This window comes from Eretmochelys imbricata, chromosome 2, assembly GCF_965152235.1.
Source record: "Eretmochelys imbricata isolate rEreImb1 chromosome 2, rEreImb1.hap1, whole genome shotgun sequence".
NCBI classification, from domain to species: Eukaryota; Metazoa; Chordata; order Testudines; family Cheloniidae; genus Eretmochelys; species Eretmochelys imbricata.
Window position 1 is genome coordinate 241394236 of NC_135573.1, and position 17932 is coordinate 241412167.

The 17932-nt window shown below is 35.8% G+C and overlaps 1 protein-coding gene across 7 annotated transcripts in view; it reads right to left on the reverse strand.

The window, feature by feature from the left end:
* Nucleotides 1–17932, reverse strand: part of PARD3 (par-3 family cell polarity regulator) — a 652516-nt gene that overhangs the window by 189503 nt on the left and 445081 nt on the right. For 4 of the 7 annotated variants that reach the window (XM_077808301.1, XM_077808298.1, XM_077808299.1 and 1 more), the window contains 4 exons: nt 13576–13726; nt 7326–7515; nt 2848–2999; nt 1529–1573 (listed from right to left, as the gene is read on the reverse strand). In XM_077808301.1, the coding sequence (XP_077664427.1) occupies nt 1529–1573; nt 2848–2999; nt 7326–7515; nt 13576–13726 (538 nt within the window). The remainder of the gene's footprint in view (nt 1–1528; nt 1574–2847; nt 3000–7325; nt 7516–13575; nt 13727–17932) is intronic. The other 3 variants (XM_077808302.1, XM_077808300.1, XM_077808297.1) reach the window with 1 other exon arrangement.

Below are 17932 nucleotides of genomic sequence, written 5' to 3' on the forward strand. Positions count from 1 at the left end.
GCTGATCCTGTAGCTTTTAGTAGTGCCTAGTAATGCAAGTAGCAAGGCAAAGCTTTGCGAATAATAGGTTTTACAGTTTGCTGGACAAACAAGGAAAAAAAATCCAATAAACAAGTGACAAAGTAAAATAATAATAATAATAAATTTTGGATTAAACAAGATACTTCATTCATTAAGCAAAAAGTTTAATTTTTGAAATTTTTAAAAATAAAAAGGTAAAATTCAAAACAAAAAGACAATAAAAATTGAAACATTTCATTTTGAAAATGCTGAAACAAAAAGTTTCAGTGTTGTGTTTCTTTTTCCTGAGTGAAACAATTTTGCAAATTCAACATGAATTTGTTAAATATTTCAGTCAACCTGAACCTGTATTTTTCAGCAAAAAAAGTTTTGGAAGAAAACTGTCACCCAGGTCTACCCAGGAGTAGGGTTTACTCCCATCAATAAAAGTTGCAGAATTGGTTCCTGTGTTCCAGTCCTACAAAAATGTACACACATTTAACTTTATGTACCAAGCAGTCCCATTAAAGTTAACAGGATTACTCTCAATTTGTAAAGTTGAAAAAATACCTAACTATTAGCCTTAGTCAGCAAGATTTTAAGAGTTATTCCTGTTGTCTTATAAAGGTTATTAGTTTTTGAGATACAGTTTTCTGTCTATTGTTCACTCTCTAAAATGTGGTTTAAACAGAGAAGCAACTGTAAAATACTACTAATAAATGTGGGTGGGACATCCTATTCCCTGAGTTATGCTAAAAATAAGTAATACTTTCAGGTTTAAAAGGTGAATTATTCCTAATTAGAGCTAAGTAATGTTACTATGTCTTCTGGATATAGCCTAATTAAAATAGAATTCCAAAGGTCAAAAGCTAACTTGCATTAATAAATCATAAAAGCTCATGATTACAGCTGGCACATTATTTTAATTACTAATAAAAATTATGCTTTGAATGCTATTTTTCATAATCATCACATAAAATCTATTAGGATGCTTAGTATATGAAAGATGACACTTTGTTTTGAATTCTAAAGGGAATTCAACATGAGCTAAGAATGTACAACTCAGACCTATGGTATGTGTCTGTTGGCCATCTTAATGAAAAGATGGAAACTTTAGAATTAAACTAACTATTTGCAAGCACAATGTTAACACTGCAACAGCTAAACAATCAGCTTTCTCTGATCATCCCATTTTAAGTTAGAATTCAAGGCCTGAAGAACAGATTTCAGGATTTTTGAAAAAGAAAAAGAAAATCAAAAGGAAAGTGAATATTTATGAATTTCAGGAATATAGGAACTGGTATACAGTTATCCTGTATGCCCTGCGTTGAATATACTACTCAGATATATTTAGCTCTATGAAGAATTTTCTCTGTTCTGTGCTACTTGATTATTCACAATAATAGAAAACAGCCATGCAAGTATTGGAATATTTATGTTTTCATGCAATGTGATTGGCAGTTCTGTAATTGTGGTTAGCTGCTTTGACCAAGGTTTCTATAGCAACAGCCTCACTGTCAATTCTTACCTGTTTTCTGGTCATCCTCTGTACTGAGCTTAGTCTCGTCAGCTACTGTTAAAAGGTAAATGTATAAGGTTAGCCCAGTTAGTGCCCACACCCCACATGCATACAACATTCCAATTTTCTAAGTTAGGAGGCATTGGTAACGTCACACTCCATGCAAATAATATGCAACACTGAGCAAATATTCTTGATAAAAACGGCAGCCAACTATTAACCATCATGCAATGTCAGTCATTTTCATATCACAGGCAGGTACAATATGTTATTTACATGTTAGAGCTTCACAACTAACCAAGGCAAGTCAACACCACCAATCTTACTTTAGAGAAGGTGGTGAAGTAAGGATTTTAGTGAAGATATCCACAAATATTATAAAGCAAAAAGTACTCCTTGCATTTTATTAATTAGCATTTTTATTGTATAAACACTCAAAAACTGCTTATTCAGGTTACTAGATTCTGCACTTCAAAACCTGAATCCAATGACACATCTATGGATAGCTTAGTTAGAAATGTTTTATACCTGATTGTCTCATCACGTAAGAGATTATGTTCTTAAATGGAACATTTAATTCCCTGTTTTGGTTGCTACTACAGTATATAGTTTCCACCACACATATTACTGTATGGCCTAAACCAGAAGTGGGACCTGGACACATTCTCTAATATGCTGCTTCATTTGTATCCCGATTATTTTCAGTAAGATTTATTGTAGACTACTAGGATAGCAAATACTCAAGGATACTTATGGTTATTTAAGGTATAGCCATAAATTGAGAATATGGATCTCTTTCCAATGTCAACAGAAATAGTTACTTTTTTAAAAATAGTTTTCAGTGGTTTATTTTTAAGTATATATTTTCACCTGCTATGAAATATCTGACAGAGACAAGGTGGGTGCAGTAATATCTTTTATTGGACCAACTTCTGTTGACGAGAGAGAGACATGTTTCAAGTCTGGAAGGAGAGCTCTGTGTACCTCAAAAGCTTGTCTCTCTCACCAACAGCAGTTGGTACAAACCTCTCCCACCTTGTCTCTCTAATATCAGGGGACCACTATGGCTACAACAACACCCCATACAACAATGAAGTATCTTAGCATATAAGTATATACCCATGTATATTCATATACGTTTGCATGTTTACAACAAGCAAATTTATAGATATTTACAAACTGTACACAGGCCACTCATGTTTTTATACCACTCCATCACACATACATGTTTAGCTCTGTGTGTCAATCATATATTTGAAATGACAAAAATCTATATTCACAACATCAAAAATACGTTCAGATAAAACATTCAAAGAAATATCACTCACTACCTAAATCCATGCTTTTGGATTTTCGCGTTTTAACAAACTCCAACTGACTGGCATCTGAAAATTGCTTTGTGCGTTTTTCTGACATGCTCTGGCGTCCGAAACCCTCTCGCTGGAAGGCAAGCACCGGATCAACATCTGGACTAAGAGTGCTGTGGGAAGGAAAAAAATCATGCAGACATTTATTCAGATCATGCAACCCCGTCATCTGCAAAGAAAAGTCTTTATTTGGTACATGATTTCTACCTTCTTTATCTGTTGATAAAGCAGCCAATTTTAAATAAACCACTAATGTAAATGGAGTTGCATCAAGAATGAATCTGGCCTATTGTGTCCACAACAACAGTGATTTAACAAGCATCAATAATTAAAAGCCTACTAAACCTTTATGGAAAAATGTGTATATAATGCTTATGCACATGAAAACACATGCAGTAAAAACACAGAGAGCTATTAGCATGATACTGCAGCTTAGTTTGGTGTGGCACTAAGCGGCTCAGGAATGCCAGCTAAACCTTGACTGATAGCTCTTATACTAAAGCATCAGTGTGTAAATCTCAGCCTAAACATCCATATACTGTAGCTATGCATTGATTTATTTTGTAGAATGTGAATGAGTTTTGGGATAGGAGCATGAGATAAGGATAGGTGCATGACTGACAATGGATATATGCTCACAAGTGACAGCCATGCAATACCTTTCACTTATAAAGGCCCTGATCCTGTCCTACTGAAGGCAATGTCCAATGTCTTTTGACATTAGTGGTGTTGGCTCAGACCCATAGTACTTTACATCTAACTGTTGAAGCCATTTCTAAGGTGCCTGTCTCTGTGGTACCCAATGCCATGATTTAGCAAAGCATTTAAGCACATACTTAACTTCTTTGTTGAATTGGGGGCTAAGCGCTCTACAAATATTAACAATTTAATTGTCACAATATTCCTGTGAGGTAGGTGTTATCCCCACATTACAGATGGAGAAAACAGAATTTAAAAAAAATTTATAGCAGTGCAACTGTGAGCTGAATATGGCTCAAATGGGTTTGGGAATACGTTCTCAATTACTTCAATTAAACTTATGGGTGTTCAGCACCTCTCATAATCAGATCATGAACATCTTTCCAAAGGCCACACAGGAACTCACAACTAGTATTGGTATGAGTTGGTATAATATTAAAGTGAGGAATTCCTTTAGCAACATGTGTTAATGTGGCTTATGTAAGTTAGAAGTGCTCAGTTTCATCTTGCTGAAGAGAATACATTGCGTGCTTCTTTCTTTGCAAGGGCTAAATTTCTAACCCTGTTTGTTTTGGCAGCTTACTCTTTTTCTGGTTTGATCTTCACATAACTGCTTATTTAGCCAAGATATATCATAATTCTTTTAAAGATGAACATGATGTTCATGTAATTTTAGGTTTGTGTGTTTATTCATTTAAAGTCATATCCAAAATACTAAAACTTGATGATTAAATAAAAATTTCAAAAGTAGATCAAGGAGGGTGGAGAGAGTGGTATGTTCTGAACACAGGATGAGGAGCCAGGAATTCCTGAGTTCTGATCCCAGCTCTTAAACTGACTGACTCTGCTTCTGAGTCCTTGAGAAAATCATTTAACCTCTTAGTTTCTCTTCAGCTTCCCCATCTGTACCTAACATACTTATCTCCCCCTCTGAGCCATTATGAGGACCAATTACTTAATATTTGCAAAACATGCTAAAAATTATAGGTGCTACGTAAGTACAAAGAATTTTTCTCTCATCTAGATGCCAAGTTCTACAAGTCTCAATTTCATTGAAATCTAGTTTGCTAGAAATATCAGAATGCCACATTATGCTACCCATTTTAATGTCCACAATAATAAAGAATTTAAAATATTATTAATGAAGCAATACCTATTTCAATAATTAACAAAGACCAACATCATAGCCATTTGAACATATACACTTTCCAAATGGTAAATATCCATATGTTAAAAAGTCAACAAGCATAGTTGAGTAACTAGTAACCCAAAATAGCTAATTTTAATATTTTTCAGCTGTTAAAGTCACCTTCTGTCTCACATTACTGCAACTCAGTTAATACCAATCACAATTTACTATGTTCTAGCGTACTTAACAAATAAGATTTCTGGAACGACAGCTGATTCTTAAAAGAATGTAACCGTCTACTGACCCTCAGTGTTATTAAAATTCCACTTATTAATCCTGTCTTATTGCCCCTTTGTTTTCATAACATTTTCATCAAGGATTAGGGAGATATTGTCAGGCTGGAAAAAGCTTACATTTTCTGTGGTGATTCAGAACAGCTGCCATTCTTGTTTGGATAACCCTTCATCCATATTCTTAGCTTTACCCTTTGAGCCTTCCAGCAGTATCATACAATGCACCTTCATTTTATAAGTCTTCCTTCATCCATTAGCAGCAGGAAATTAATGCAACAATCTACTTCTGCTGCTATTTATTTTTTACAAATAAAAAGCATTATATATGAGTAAGGCCCTAAACTGATCTGCTCTTTTATTGTATTTATTGTACAAGCTGCAATTGTATTTAAAGACCTCAACAATTTCTCATAAAGGTAGAGATTTAAAGGTTTTTGTACAAAATGAATTCCACAATATCTAATCTATTTTCTTTGCTGTTATTTTCATTTAATCTCAGAAAGGTATATGAATAGTAAGTTACACTGCAGCAGTAAATGTAAAAAGCATCTGCAGTTTTCAAATGGGCTTTTACTTTATGGTGTAGGTTCTCCCCCACCCCACCGCCATTCAGCTGAAAAAATCACTCAGAGATAAGTATTACATGACATCTTAAGTGCTGTTCAATTTAAAAATCTCAGATTTTCAGCTCTCAAACCTTTTACAAAAGACACAGATGGACATTTCAAGGGCCCAAATTACAGGGGAGACTTTTCTACACAAAAAGTTGCAATATTAAGAGAAAAGCAAAATGAAGATGAAAAAAAGTTATTTTCACTACAGGCATTAAAACACTGTTTAGAATCAGCAAGATCAATCCCTAAACATCAACTCAACTAAACATAATATCAAAACGGAAGTAGCTGACTGGTGCAAATCAGAACGAAAGGCCATTGCAAATGCTATTTTATTAAGATATTGCTGACACATTCATAATAGACACAGTAGATGGGGCTAGTAAGAAAATTCTAATTCTTCACTCTGCTTGTGTTAATTATCACTACACCCTTAGGAGGTGGTTCCATAGAGACCATCTTTTATTTTGCTCATTGCAGTACATAATTACTAGACTTGCAAATTAAAGCACAGTTCTCTTAGATCTGTACTAACAGTATGCAATATTTCTTTTATTAAGAACAATAAACAAGTTAATAATACTAATACATTAGCCATTGGGGGTCATATGTAAAAATCTACACACAAGATCACAGATTCAATCCAATTGGAAGGTATAACGAGGTAATTTGGTTTCAGTGTTTTAAATTATGGGAAATGTTACTATACTAACATTGGGGTGGAGGGATAGCTCAGTAGTTTGAGCACTGGCCTGCTAAACCCAGGGTTGTGAATTCTATCCTTGAGGTGGCCATTTAGGAATCTAGGGCAAAAATTGGGGATTGGTCCTGCTTTGAGCGGGGGGGTTGGACTAGATCACCTCCTGAGGTCCCTTCCAACCCTGATATTCTTTGATTTTATGATACTACTTATAAATCACAATGCTGAACATCATATTCATCCTAAATATTCAGGAAATCTTAACTTGTTAAATGTTATGTGAGCATTAACATATAACTAGCAGGCCTAAATTAAGAGCACTCTTAATTTCTAAATAGATTACCTAAAAATTATTCATTACCTTAAATACAATAAAAGCTGATGCATGTGTGATAAAAGTCTCCTAAATATATACAAAATAAAATCTTATTTATAGAGAGACTTATAAACTAACATTTCCCATTGGAATTGATCTTTCATGTTTTATAACCTTAAGCTTTTAACAAGGCAGTCCTACAAATGCTGAGATTTTCTGATTAAACACAAGGCTAGTTCATCTTATAATTTGAATACATAATATTAATTCTGTTAACACAGCTATATACCAATTGGGTCCTAATAAGTTCGTAACACTTGTCTAAATGTGTTTTGACACTGCATAAAACTATGCAGCTAGAAAGTAAAAGTCCATCAAAATTATCTGAATGGACTTCCTTACTGAAACCGTGGCAATTAAAAGTTTGAAAATGTTGTGGTCTGAATATTGGGTGACCATATGTCCCAGTTTTATACGGACAGTCCTGATATTCGGGGCTTTTTCTTACATTGGCACCTATTGCTCCCTCCCCCTCTTCCAATTTTTCACACTTGCTATCTAGTCACCCTACCTGAATGTTTAAAAAAAAAAAAAGAAGATTAATATTCAGTGTAGCTAACCATTAAACTAAAGAAAAATAAATTATTACAATTGACTATCATTTTCATGCTCTGGACTATTGTCTTACCAGTCTGTAGATTCATTAATTGTGGCTTTAGCCCATGCGCCAACATCTGTGGTTCCAAATCCTACATCATCATGGGAGCTGGAAGATGACTGGTCAGAAAGATGTGGTGGAAGTACTGGCAGTCTATCGTCTTCAATAATAACAGTGTCATCTTGTGGCATGTTCACTGTTGGAGACAGCTGGTATTTACCTGTTTAATATGGGGAAGAGAATGGGGGAAGAAACTGTAGATAAAGCCCTGAATATTACATATCATATATTCTCCAAATGATAAAATGTCATGTCAAATCTGTCACATCACTGATAAGATTGATGTAACACAATTAGTAAAATTACATGCAACTTACTACTTAGAAGTCTGAAAATATACATATCAAGTACTTACATCCCACTGAAGGAGAACATTAACTGGCTTAGGCTGTGATCCTCAGAAGGAATAGAGTCAATGGGAACGGAAGGGATTCATCACCTCTCATGATCCAGCCCTGGGTCATCAAAGCCAACATTTTCCAACTTGGTTTACTAACATTAAGAACTTAAATTCATATTTAGATGCCCGAACAAATGGCTTAATTTTCAGAAGTGTTCAGTACTCGTAGCTAGAGCTGGTTGAAAAATTTCAAATTTGGAATTTTTTTTATAATAGTTAAATGAATGAATGAATAAATAAAGTCACCTATGTAGGTGCCAAGATATAGATTTTAAAACATGATTTTACGCACCAAACTTGGAAAATGTGGCCCAAGACCTTAATTCTGTTCCCACTGAAGCCCAAGTGAATTTTGACATTGATATTAAAGGGATCAAGACAGCACCCTCATGAATCAAAGAGATGACATAGGGGCTTGACACTGCACCTCATATGTGAACCAGCTTCAGTGGGACAACTCCCACAGGCAAGAGTTGTAGCATTGGACCCTAAGGAGTTTTACTAATTAGTGAAACATTGTTTCTTCCCAGCTAAAAGCCAATTTGTATCTTTTTGAAGTTACCACCACTATCTAAATATACATGGAATTATATTTTCCAGTCATATTTTCTATGGCATTTTGTGTAACACACTTTTCAACCTGTTTAACAAAAAGCAGATGTAACTTTTAAATGTATATAAAAGTCCTACATCACCAGAATAGACTAAACAGATACAAATGTGTCACAAAGGGGCTTTTTTATGACGATGTTCAGTAATATCACTATAACTTTAGCCTGAGTCACCATTTCCTGTTTTGCAGTGCAAACATGCTCAGGGTTAAAGAACAAGTGAAGATATTTAGTAGAACAGTAAAACTGATGCCACAGAAAATGATCAGCCTTGAAACGTTGTCAGTTTAGTCTTAAAAATATAAGATTACCTCAATATTTGTAACATCACTGAGCTAAACTTAGTTATACTTGCTATAAGGAATACCAATCATACTGCAAATATGGAAATAAAGTTATTCAGTTATCTCAGGCAACTGGCAAGTTATTAAGAGTAACTCCAGTATATTTATTATTCAAATTCTTCCATGTGATATAAGCTTCTCTGTAACTCAACACTATCCCTCTAGACATTGTTGCCTGCTAAAAAATTGCCTTCTAAAAAGTTTGGTTGTTTCCTAGGCATAGGCTTAAATATTTCCAATAAATCACCATGAAACAAAATGGTAAATGTTGCATGAAACTTTGTTTTAATATAAAATGTAATTAACAAAACTGTCACACTTATGAACAATGAAGAATAAGTTTTATGAGATCAGCTGACTTACCATATGGTATAATATATTATATATGGATATGTAATAGAGAGACAGAACCCCATGGTGCTGTAGAATTGGAAATGTTTTGTTAAAATGAGCCACACATGTGGCCAGATATTAATATTTTGCTCATCACTTATAATACACATAGTACAAGTGGAAAAACCTGTATGGAGTTATGGGATCTATAGCAATTCTAATTTTTTTCCCTTTTATATAATCATGTTGCTGTACTGTTTCTTTAATTATGCCAATAAACTGATACAAAAGAACATTAGCTAACCCAACAGGATATTAGCTAATTGAATGTATTTTATAAGGTTATTTAATGAAAATTTTGTGGCTGAATGAGATATTTTCTAAAATAGATGAAAATGACTGAAATACATCAGTACTAAATGGTAAACAACCCATCACTGTCAAACTGAAATGAATGTGTTCAGTTTGCATAATAGCTAATTCTTTGCCCAGCAATCACTTCTTTGATGGATAGGTTAATGGTTAGCCTGGTAATGTACTCCTTTTCAAACATATTGCCTACAAGATTGTTAACTCTATAGTTAATAATGTCTCCAAAGAGTTGATTATGAAAAAGTAGAACCTTATTGCATTTTAGAAATTGAACTTCCAGTTTGAGAGGCTAAAGTAATTCAGTAACATTTTTAACTTTTCCTCTACCACTTTTAATATTTGTCAAGCGTGAAGAATTTTATTTTATTTTTTATTGTATTTTATTGATGCTTTGAAATTAAGAAGTAGATAAACTTGAAGCACCCAGGATTTTCATTGCAGATGAAACCAAGTGGGAGAAGGGTTTCACTTTCAGGACACAGTTGGACACACCTCACTGAGGGAGAAAGTTAACCATGTCTTCTGTGGGGAGTTTACAGCCAGCTGTAAACAGAACCAACCTTTGGAAAGGATGAATCCACTGCCTTGCAAGAAAGTCTCAAAAAAAGGATGATACCTCACACCTAGAACTCTTTGATAGAACTAGATTGGACTACTGGTTCAAGAATTTGCTCTTGAGATTGCGTGTTGGAATTCTACACAACCTCTCTAAGGTATAGACTCTGAGTTTAGAGAAACTCTATACATTTTAGAAGCTGAGCAGCTTCTGAAGACCTCTATTCTAAATCTTTTTGTAGTGCTGCTACTGTATTGCAACACAAAGAAAGCTGTGCTTTTAGAGTGAGCAAAGCAATTACTGTTGTGCATATGTATGGTAGTTTATGAGGTACATTGGGACATTTAGACTGACATTGCCTCTCATCCCAGTCATTAGAGAGGCAAGGTGGGTGAGGGAATATCATTTATTGGACCAACTGCTGCTGGTGAGAGAGCTTCACCCACCTCACCTCTCTAATATCCTGTGACCAACACAGTTAAAACTTCACTGCATACAATCTAAGTCATTTTATTCTAAACAAAACCTTGATAAATAACTTCTGATTAGTCACCTTTAGCATCAAACCTTGCTATGGTCATAAGAAATCAGCAAGCATTCAGGCTGCAACTAAAGCTAAGAGATGCAAGATGACTTTGTACTCAAACATTGCCTCAATAAGAATAATTTACGTTGAAAGCAGCTCTATAATTGTGTATGACAGAAATCAGTTGCATCATGGACGAAAAATAGCTACAGTACTTCAGAAAAAAAGGTCTTCAATTTTTAAGCCTGGGCACAAGCAAGTTAGTACATGACCACATGATTTTACTTTAAATTTCACTTTGGAGGAATTGCAAACATGTTGCCTTGAAACACTTTTGAATCTAGACCAAAAAAGACCAAAACTAGAAACCCAGTAAAGAGGACGGGCATAAATCCTTATTTTTAGGCCCAGATGAGAGGCAACCATGCAGGTGAATCCAAGTTTTCACAGAGGAAGTATGGTAATAGTATGGACAATATACCTCAGTTATCACGGAAGTAAAAAAGTCTAGGAAATCTCAAATTATAAATGCTATTAGAACTGCTAGGTCCAATGGATGATGTGTGTGCTTGTCATGTGGTTTATATTAACAACACTAGTCTTTTTGCATATGCCAAAACAAGCAGGTTTGTGGTTACTAACCACTTCTGTGACCACAGGTAATGCAAACACATTTACGTTGTGCTATTTAATACACACTGACTCATACATACACTCAAACAACATGAGGCAGAAGATTGCAATAACTAGGATTTTATTTGACCAAAGAAGAAAAACTTATTAGAGAGGACTTGACTGAGGCATTCCAAACTTTTAAGATTTTAGTCAATCCACACCAGCCTGCAAACTGGTTTTAAATGTGACGGGATAACAGAGCTATGCTAGCCAGTTTCTAACCAGGGTGGGCTAGATCACATGTATATACATTATTCAAACTTGGTTTGACCTCCTCTGTGGTGTCCAGCTGCGTAACCGTGGAGTCCCATTAAGGATGAGGGCTGAGAGAGACAGAATCAGTACCTATGCTTCAGAATGTACGGATAGGTTTACACTGGAAACACGATAGTGGCACTGGAGCTGTGCCACTGTAGCATTTTTAGTGTAGACACTACAGTGACAGAAGGGGTTCTTCTGTCATCACAGTAACGCCATCTCTCCTAGAGGAAATAGGTTGGTCGATGGAAAAATCCCATCTACACTGGGACTTAGGTTGGCTTAGTTACGTTGCACAGGGCAGAACATTTTTCACAGCCTTGAGCATTGTAGTTAAGCCAACCTAATTTCATAGTACTAATCATCCCTAAAATGAATATTTGCAAGAGTCTGGATGGACTTTTATCCCCTATATGCACAGCACACACTGCAGAACTGGCCAGGGGAATAGTAGGTTTTAAGGGGTTTTGGAAGGGGTAAGGTTTTGTTTGTTTTTGCCTGCTGAGACTTCAGCTATTGGTCGCTGTTGAAAGAAAGAAACTGGACTTGATGGACAACTAGTTTTATTCAGCAGGGCAAATCCTATATTCCTTTGATGTCAAATTATAGTGTATCCCTTGACATGCATACCAAATACCCTCTCTCAGGGCCTATTCACCTGTTGCTGCACAAGATGTTTACATGGTAACTCATTAATGCATATATGAATTTTACACATAAATCCCCTGCACACTGATAGAAAAAAATACAGTAGCTAAGTGCTGTACAAATATTTTATCTGGAAAACTGAAATAGCAAAATTAGACTAGTGTCACTTTTAAAACTACAGTGCTAACAATTTCAGACAGATTTTCACTCCTTGAACTTTTAATCAGATCTCAAAATAAAACTTGTCACTTTCTTTAGACAGACGTGAATTTTTTGAGACAAAGTTTCGTGGATTTGTGATACTTGGTCACATTATTTTTCTTTTGGCTAGTACAAAATGCAATGCAATGCAATAGAGCTTAAGATAACTTTTCAGTTTTAGTTTTGGCTTTGCTGCATGCATTCAGATTACAATATGACTGAACGGATACAAAATCTCACAAACCAAAACTGTGGTGTTTCACAGAGGTCTAAGAAAGGATGATTTTTCTACTTCAAAAAGTACAAGGAGAAATATTTACAAAGCAATAACTAGCAAAATGCCATAAATGGAGATTTTCACTTTCTGAAGCTGAATAGCTATCCTAGGGAACTGAAAACTAAATTCACTCTTCCTCATGTCAATTCTATAACAGGATCTCCAATTTTAATGTTGTACATATATGTCAAACGTACAAAAAGGCAGTGGATGTAATGGCTATGTTGGAGTTCAGGACTTGCAACTCAAGCTAGCAATAAAAGTATTTTATGTCAGGTGCTATTTTAATCAAACATCTTCTTGTGTTTTAAATTTGAAAATCCTTACAAGTTAATCCCATGATTGAGCTACTCAGTAAGTCCAACCACTCCTGTGGCAAGACAAGTCTTTATGAACTAAATCTGTTAGTAGAAAGCTGAACTGCTGCAGAGCAAGTGCTAATAACCTCATTACCCACTGGGGGCTATGCAGACAGTACGGCACAGAATCCAAACAAAGGATGCATAAAAATCACTTACAAGGTTTTAAAACTGGTGCCCTGCAAAGCAGAAATTCAACTGAAATAAGGAAAGATGTTATTACACATATTGGCTTCAGTTTACGTTATTTTCTTTTTGAGCATGATTAAAATGAAGGTGAATCAGTGCTGAAACATAACCATACATTCTTTATAGTAATATTCACTGACATTTTATTTGTATGAAACTTCACCACTCAGACCAAAAAGACTAACATGAAGTGTAGCTTCTCACTTCAGACACTGAAAAACATTTTAAATGTTCTGCCACCTGTTATGGGATCTGAAACTTACTATATCAATCAATTGATTGACTTCCCCTCTCACATTAAGCTAGCTAGAAGGCTTGTGATGAACAATTCTTTTAAAAAGGCATGCTTTAAATTGGTCATTGCCACTTTCATGTTCCATGCTTCGCACATAAATAATACATTAATCACCCTTCAATGAGCCACAGAAAGGACAAAAACAAGATCTGATTAGCAGAGTCTACTTGACTCACCCATTATCCTACTTAGTGCTGCAGTTCTTGTGGGCGATTCGCTGAGACCCTCAATCCCACTGTACAGCGAATGAGAAATTCTACGTTCCCTGTCATCCAGTATAGTGTCTATAGGCAGCTCTGGCCCAGGAGGGCTTCCAGGTGACTCCAACTGCATAGAGAGAGGAAAATCAGCACTGAAGTCCATTTAACAGCATGGGGGGACGATAACAACTTGCCTAAGGCCTGGACCCGGCTGGGCACCAAATGCGCTAGAACTTTTCATCCCGGACCCAAAATAATTTGCAGTGACAGCTCTGCTTAATGACCAACTTCCCATGACACTTTACACTGCACCTCCCATGGTGCCTTGTCAGATTTCAATCGTTTCAGCAGAAAATATGTAGACAAAAAACATCACATTTTGGTCTACCTTTGCAGCATAATTCCTGAAATGTACAGTTTGCATGTTTCAATATTATCTGACAAACAACTTGGCCTCTTTCACACATTGATAGGTTGTCAGGACAAGACTCCTTCAAGCAGAGGAGAACAGGGAACTCCATTTGGAATTGGGCCTCTGACCCTTTTTGAAATGGTGAAATTTGCTTTTGTACATAATTATCATGGGATCCCACATGAAGATCCCTGTTGTACACATTAGTATTGACATACATGAAAACCTGCTGTTTATGATAAAGTCTTTGCTCAGACTTTTCCCCTTAGGGTAAAGAGATTTCACATGCCCATCAAATCTGTGAATGTCCCATGTTTTCAGGGCCTTTTGTGGCATCCCTGTCAGTTTCACAACAATCAGCATTTCCAAAACCCGACAGGTCCCTTACACAGCCAAGAGTCCTCTGTCCAGCATGAGTCCTCAAGACAGAACTCCACTCATGTATGAAAAACCAGATCCCCTATGTGGTGCAGAAGGATGTTGATTGGTCGTGCAAATAGGGGGAGAAAGAACAAACACCATTTCTCTCCCCCTCTCCCAGCTGTCCTTCATCAGAACTGTCTAGTGTGTGTCTGGAGGGTGCCCCTGTGTTTTCTCTGGGAGAATCTAGTCACCTCTCTTCCTATATGCACAGAATAGATTTTCAGAAAGAAGAAAAAATAGGTTTTCCTCAATGTACTATAGAGAATCAGACTTCAGGGGAAAGCAAAGCTCTTATAGGGTGAAATAAATACAATTTTGACATCATCTAAGGCCGCGATACTCGGACTGAGGCTCCCAAGCTGCAAGTGGCTCTTCAATGTGTCTCTGGCAGCTCTCAGCAGCACATGATATTAAAGCACTGTGTGATTTAATTATTAACCACTCTAAGTTATTAACCAATCAGGACGCTTTTGCTGTGTTATTAATCAACTGTAACTGATAAAATAATACGTGGTCAGTCATTTTGCTGTGAGAATAATATGACTAGATAGTATGATAGTAAATGAAACAATGAATTCACACTAATGTGGCTCTTTCGGGTAATGTTGATCACTGATTTCACTCCTGAACCACTGAGGTCTGAGTACCACTGATCTAGGTGCAACAGCATCTCTGTTAGCCTCTCTGCTGAGACTTCCAATAAGGGTCTCAGGAGTGATATGAACACATGTCCACAAGGGAACCAATTGAGACTTCCAACTTGTTTCACTTAGGCCAATAACCACAGACATGAAAGACTTCATCTCCCATTATCCAATTCCTGAACTGTCCAATCACTCTGCTTACTGAGCTTTGTTGAGGTGCCTGAACCAGTCATTTGGATCCTTGTAGTTACTGATAACTGAGTGATGATGGGTATTTTGGACAAAATGTCAACCCTCAGCTTAGCTATTAAATTAATTTCCAGATCGCCTGAGGAGAAATTCTGATGAACTAATACAGCAAAAATAATTGCGTTGTTTTGTAATCATTTAGGGCATCAAAGGTCAGTATGTTTTGGCCATTTTATCTAAAGCTATGTTTAGAAGTCAATGCACAATATTGTTATATGAATCCTTTAGCATATAAATATCTCATGATCTATCAAAATACACTAGTGCCCAGATTCTGCAAGGTACTGAATTAGGGCTGTCAAGCAATTAAAAAATTAATCTCGATTAATTGTTCTGTTAAACAATAAGAGAATACCATTTATTTAAATATTTTGGATCTTTTCTACATTTTCAAATATATTGTTTTCAATTATAATACAGAATACGAAATGCATAGTGCTCACTCTATATTTATTTTTTATTACAAATATTTGCACCGTAAAAAGCAAAAGAAATAGTATTTTTTCAATTCACCTAATACAAGTACTGTAGTGCAATTTCTTTATCATGAAAGTTGAACTTACAAATGTAGAAATATGTACAAAAAAACTGCATTAAAACAAAAACAATGTAAATCTTTAGCATGTACAAGTTCACTTAGTCCTACTACTTGTTCAGCCAAACAAGTTTGTTTACATTTTCAAAAGATAATACTGCCTTCTTCTTGTTTACAATGTCACCTGAAAGTGAGAACAGACATTCGCATGGCACTGCTGTAACCGGCGTCGCAAGATAATTACATACCAGATGCGCTAAAGATTCCTATGCCCCTTCACGCTTCAACCACCATTCCAGAGGACAAGCATCCATGCTGATGACAGATTCTGCTTGATAATGATCCAAAGCAATGTGGACTGACACATGTTCATTTTCATCATCATGAGTCAGATGCCACCTACAGAAGGTTGATTTTCCTTTTTTGTGGTTTGGGTTCTGTAGTTTCTGCATCAGAGTGTTGCTCGTTTAAGACTTTTGAAAGTATGCTCCACGCCTCATCCCTCTCAGATTTTGGAAGGCACTTCAGATTCTTAAACCTTGATTTGAGTGCTGTAGCTATATTTAGAAATCTCACATCGGTACCTTACTTCCGTTTTGACAAATCTGCAGTGAAAGTGTTCTTAAACTAACATGTGCTGGGTCATCATCCAAGACTGCTATAACATGAAATACATGGCAGAATACGGGTGAAACAGAGCAAGAGACATACAATTCTCCCCCAAGAAGTTTAGTAATGATTGCATTTTTTTTTTAACGAGCATCATCAGCATGGAAGCATGTCCTCTGGAATAGTGGCTGAAGCATGAAGGGGCATACGACCGTTTAGCATATCTGGCATGTAAATACCTTGAAATGCCGGCTACAAAAATTGCCATGCGAATGCCTGTTCTCACTTTCAGGTGACATCGTAAATAAGAAATGGGCAGCACTGTCTCCTGTAAAGGTAAACAAACTCATTTGTCTTAGCGATTGGCTATACAAGAAGTAGGACTGAGTGAACTTGTAGGCTCTAAAGTTTTACACTGTTTTGTTTTTGAGTGCAGTTATGTAACAAAAAAAGGTCTACATTTGTAAATTGCACTTTCACTATAAAGAGATCGCACTACAGTACTTTTTATTTTTATAGTTCAAATACTTATAATCAAAAATAATAATAGTGAGCACTGTACACTTTGTATTCTGTGTTGTAATTGAAATCAATATATTTAATAATGTAGAAAAACATCCAAAAATATTTAATAAATTTCCATTGGCATTCTACTGTTTAACAGCGTGATTTAAACCACGATTAATGTTTTAATCATGAGAATTAACTGCTATTAATGCTTTCTATACTGCCCTATACTGAATGCTTCCCAGAAGATTTGGGGCATACTGCAATGCCTTGGAAGTCACCAAGCACTGAGAGTACTCAGCACTTCTCAGGAATAGTCTCTAAAGGAAGAAGAACAGTTTGTACTTTCACAACTTAAAATAATAAGCAACATTTTTAAATAGCTCCCCATTATGATTCATACTATTCAAATTTCTAGCATGACAAAGCAATTTATGCTATTAAAGTTTTAAATAAAATCTGCTTCAAGAGCTACAAAGCATTCAACTACAATATTCACAAGAGAGGCTTTGAAGTCAACCCAATGGGCTAACATCATATGACATTTGGTGACTGGCTCCATGCCAGGAACACAGAGTGGGTGGGCATTTGAGAAATTCATTGCATTCCGAAGATGATGACCACAAAGACCAGAGTCAGAGGTCATACGTCTGTAAAATTATTATTGCTGTTCTAAGCTATCATCTGTTTAATATAAATGAGATATTTAATGAAGTTCCAAATTGTGGACTTATCTTTCCCAGTTTGATAAGCACTGGGGAGATCCTGCATTGAAGGGTCAACACAATTTCAATTGGAGGCACGTCAAGCTGCAGGAGAATAATAAACTTGCAGTGCAAGTGAATTAGACTCACTAAGGTTTAAATTGTGAAATGAGGATTTGTTTTATTAGGTTTTTTTAAATTGCAGATTACAAGTGGCAGCTTTACTAAAAAGTAAATTAAACAATATTCT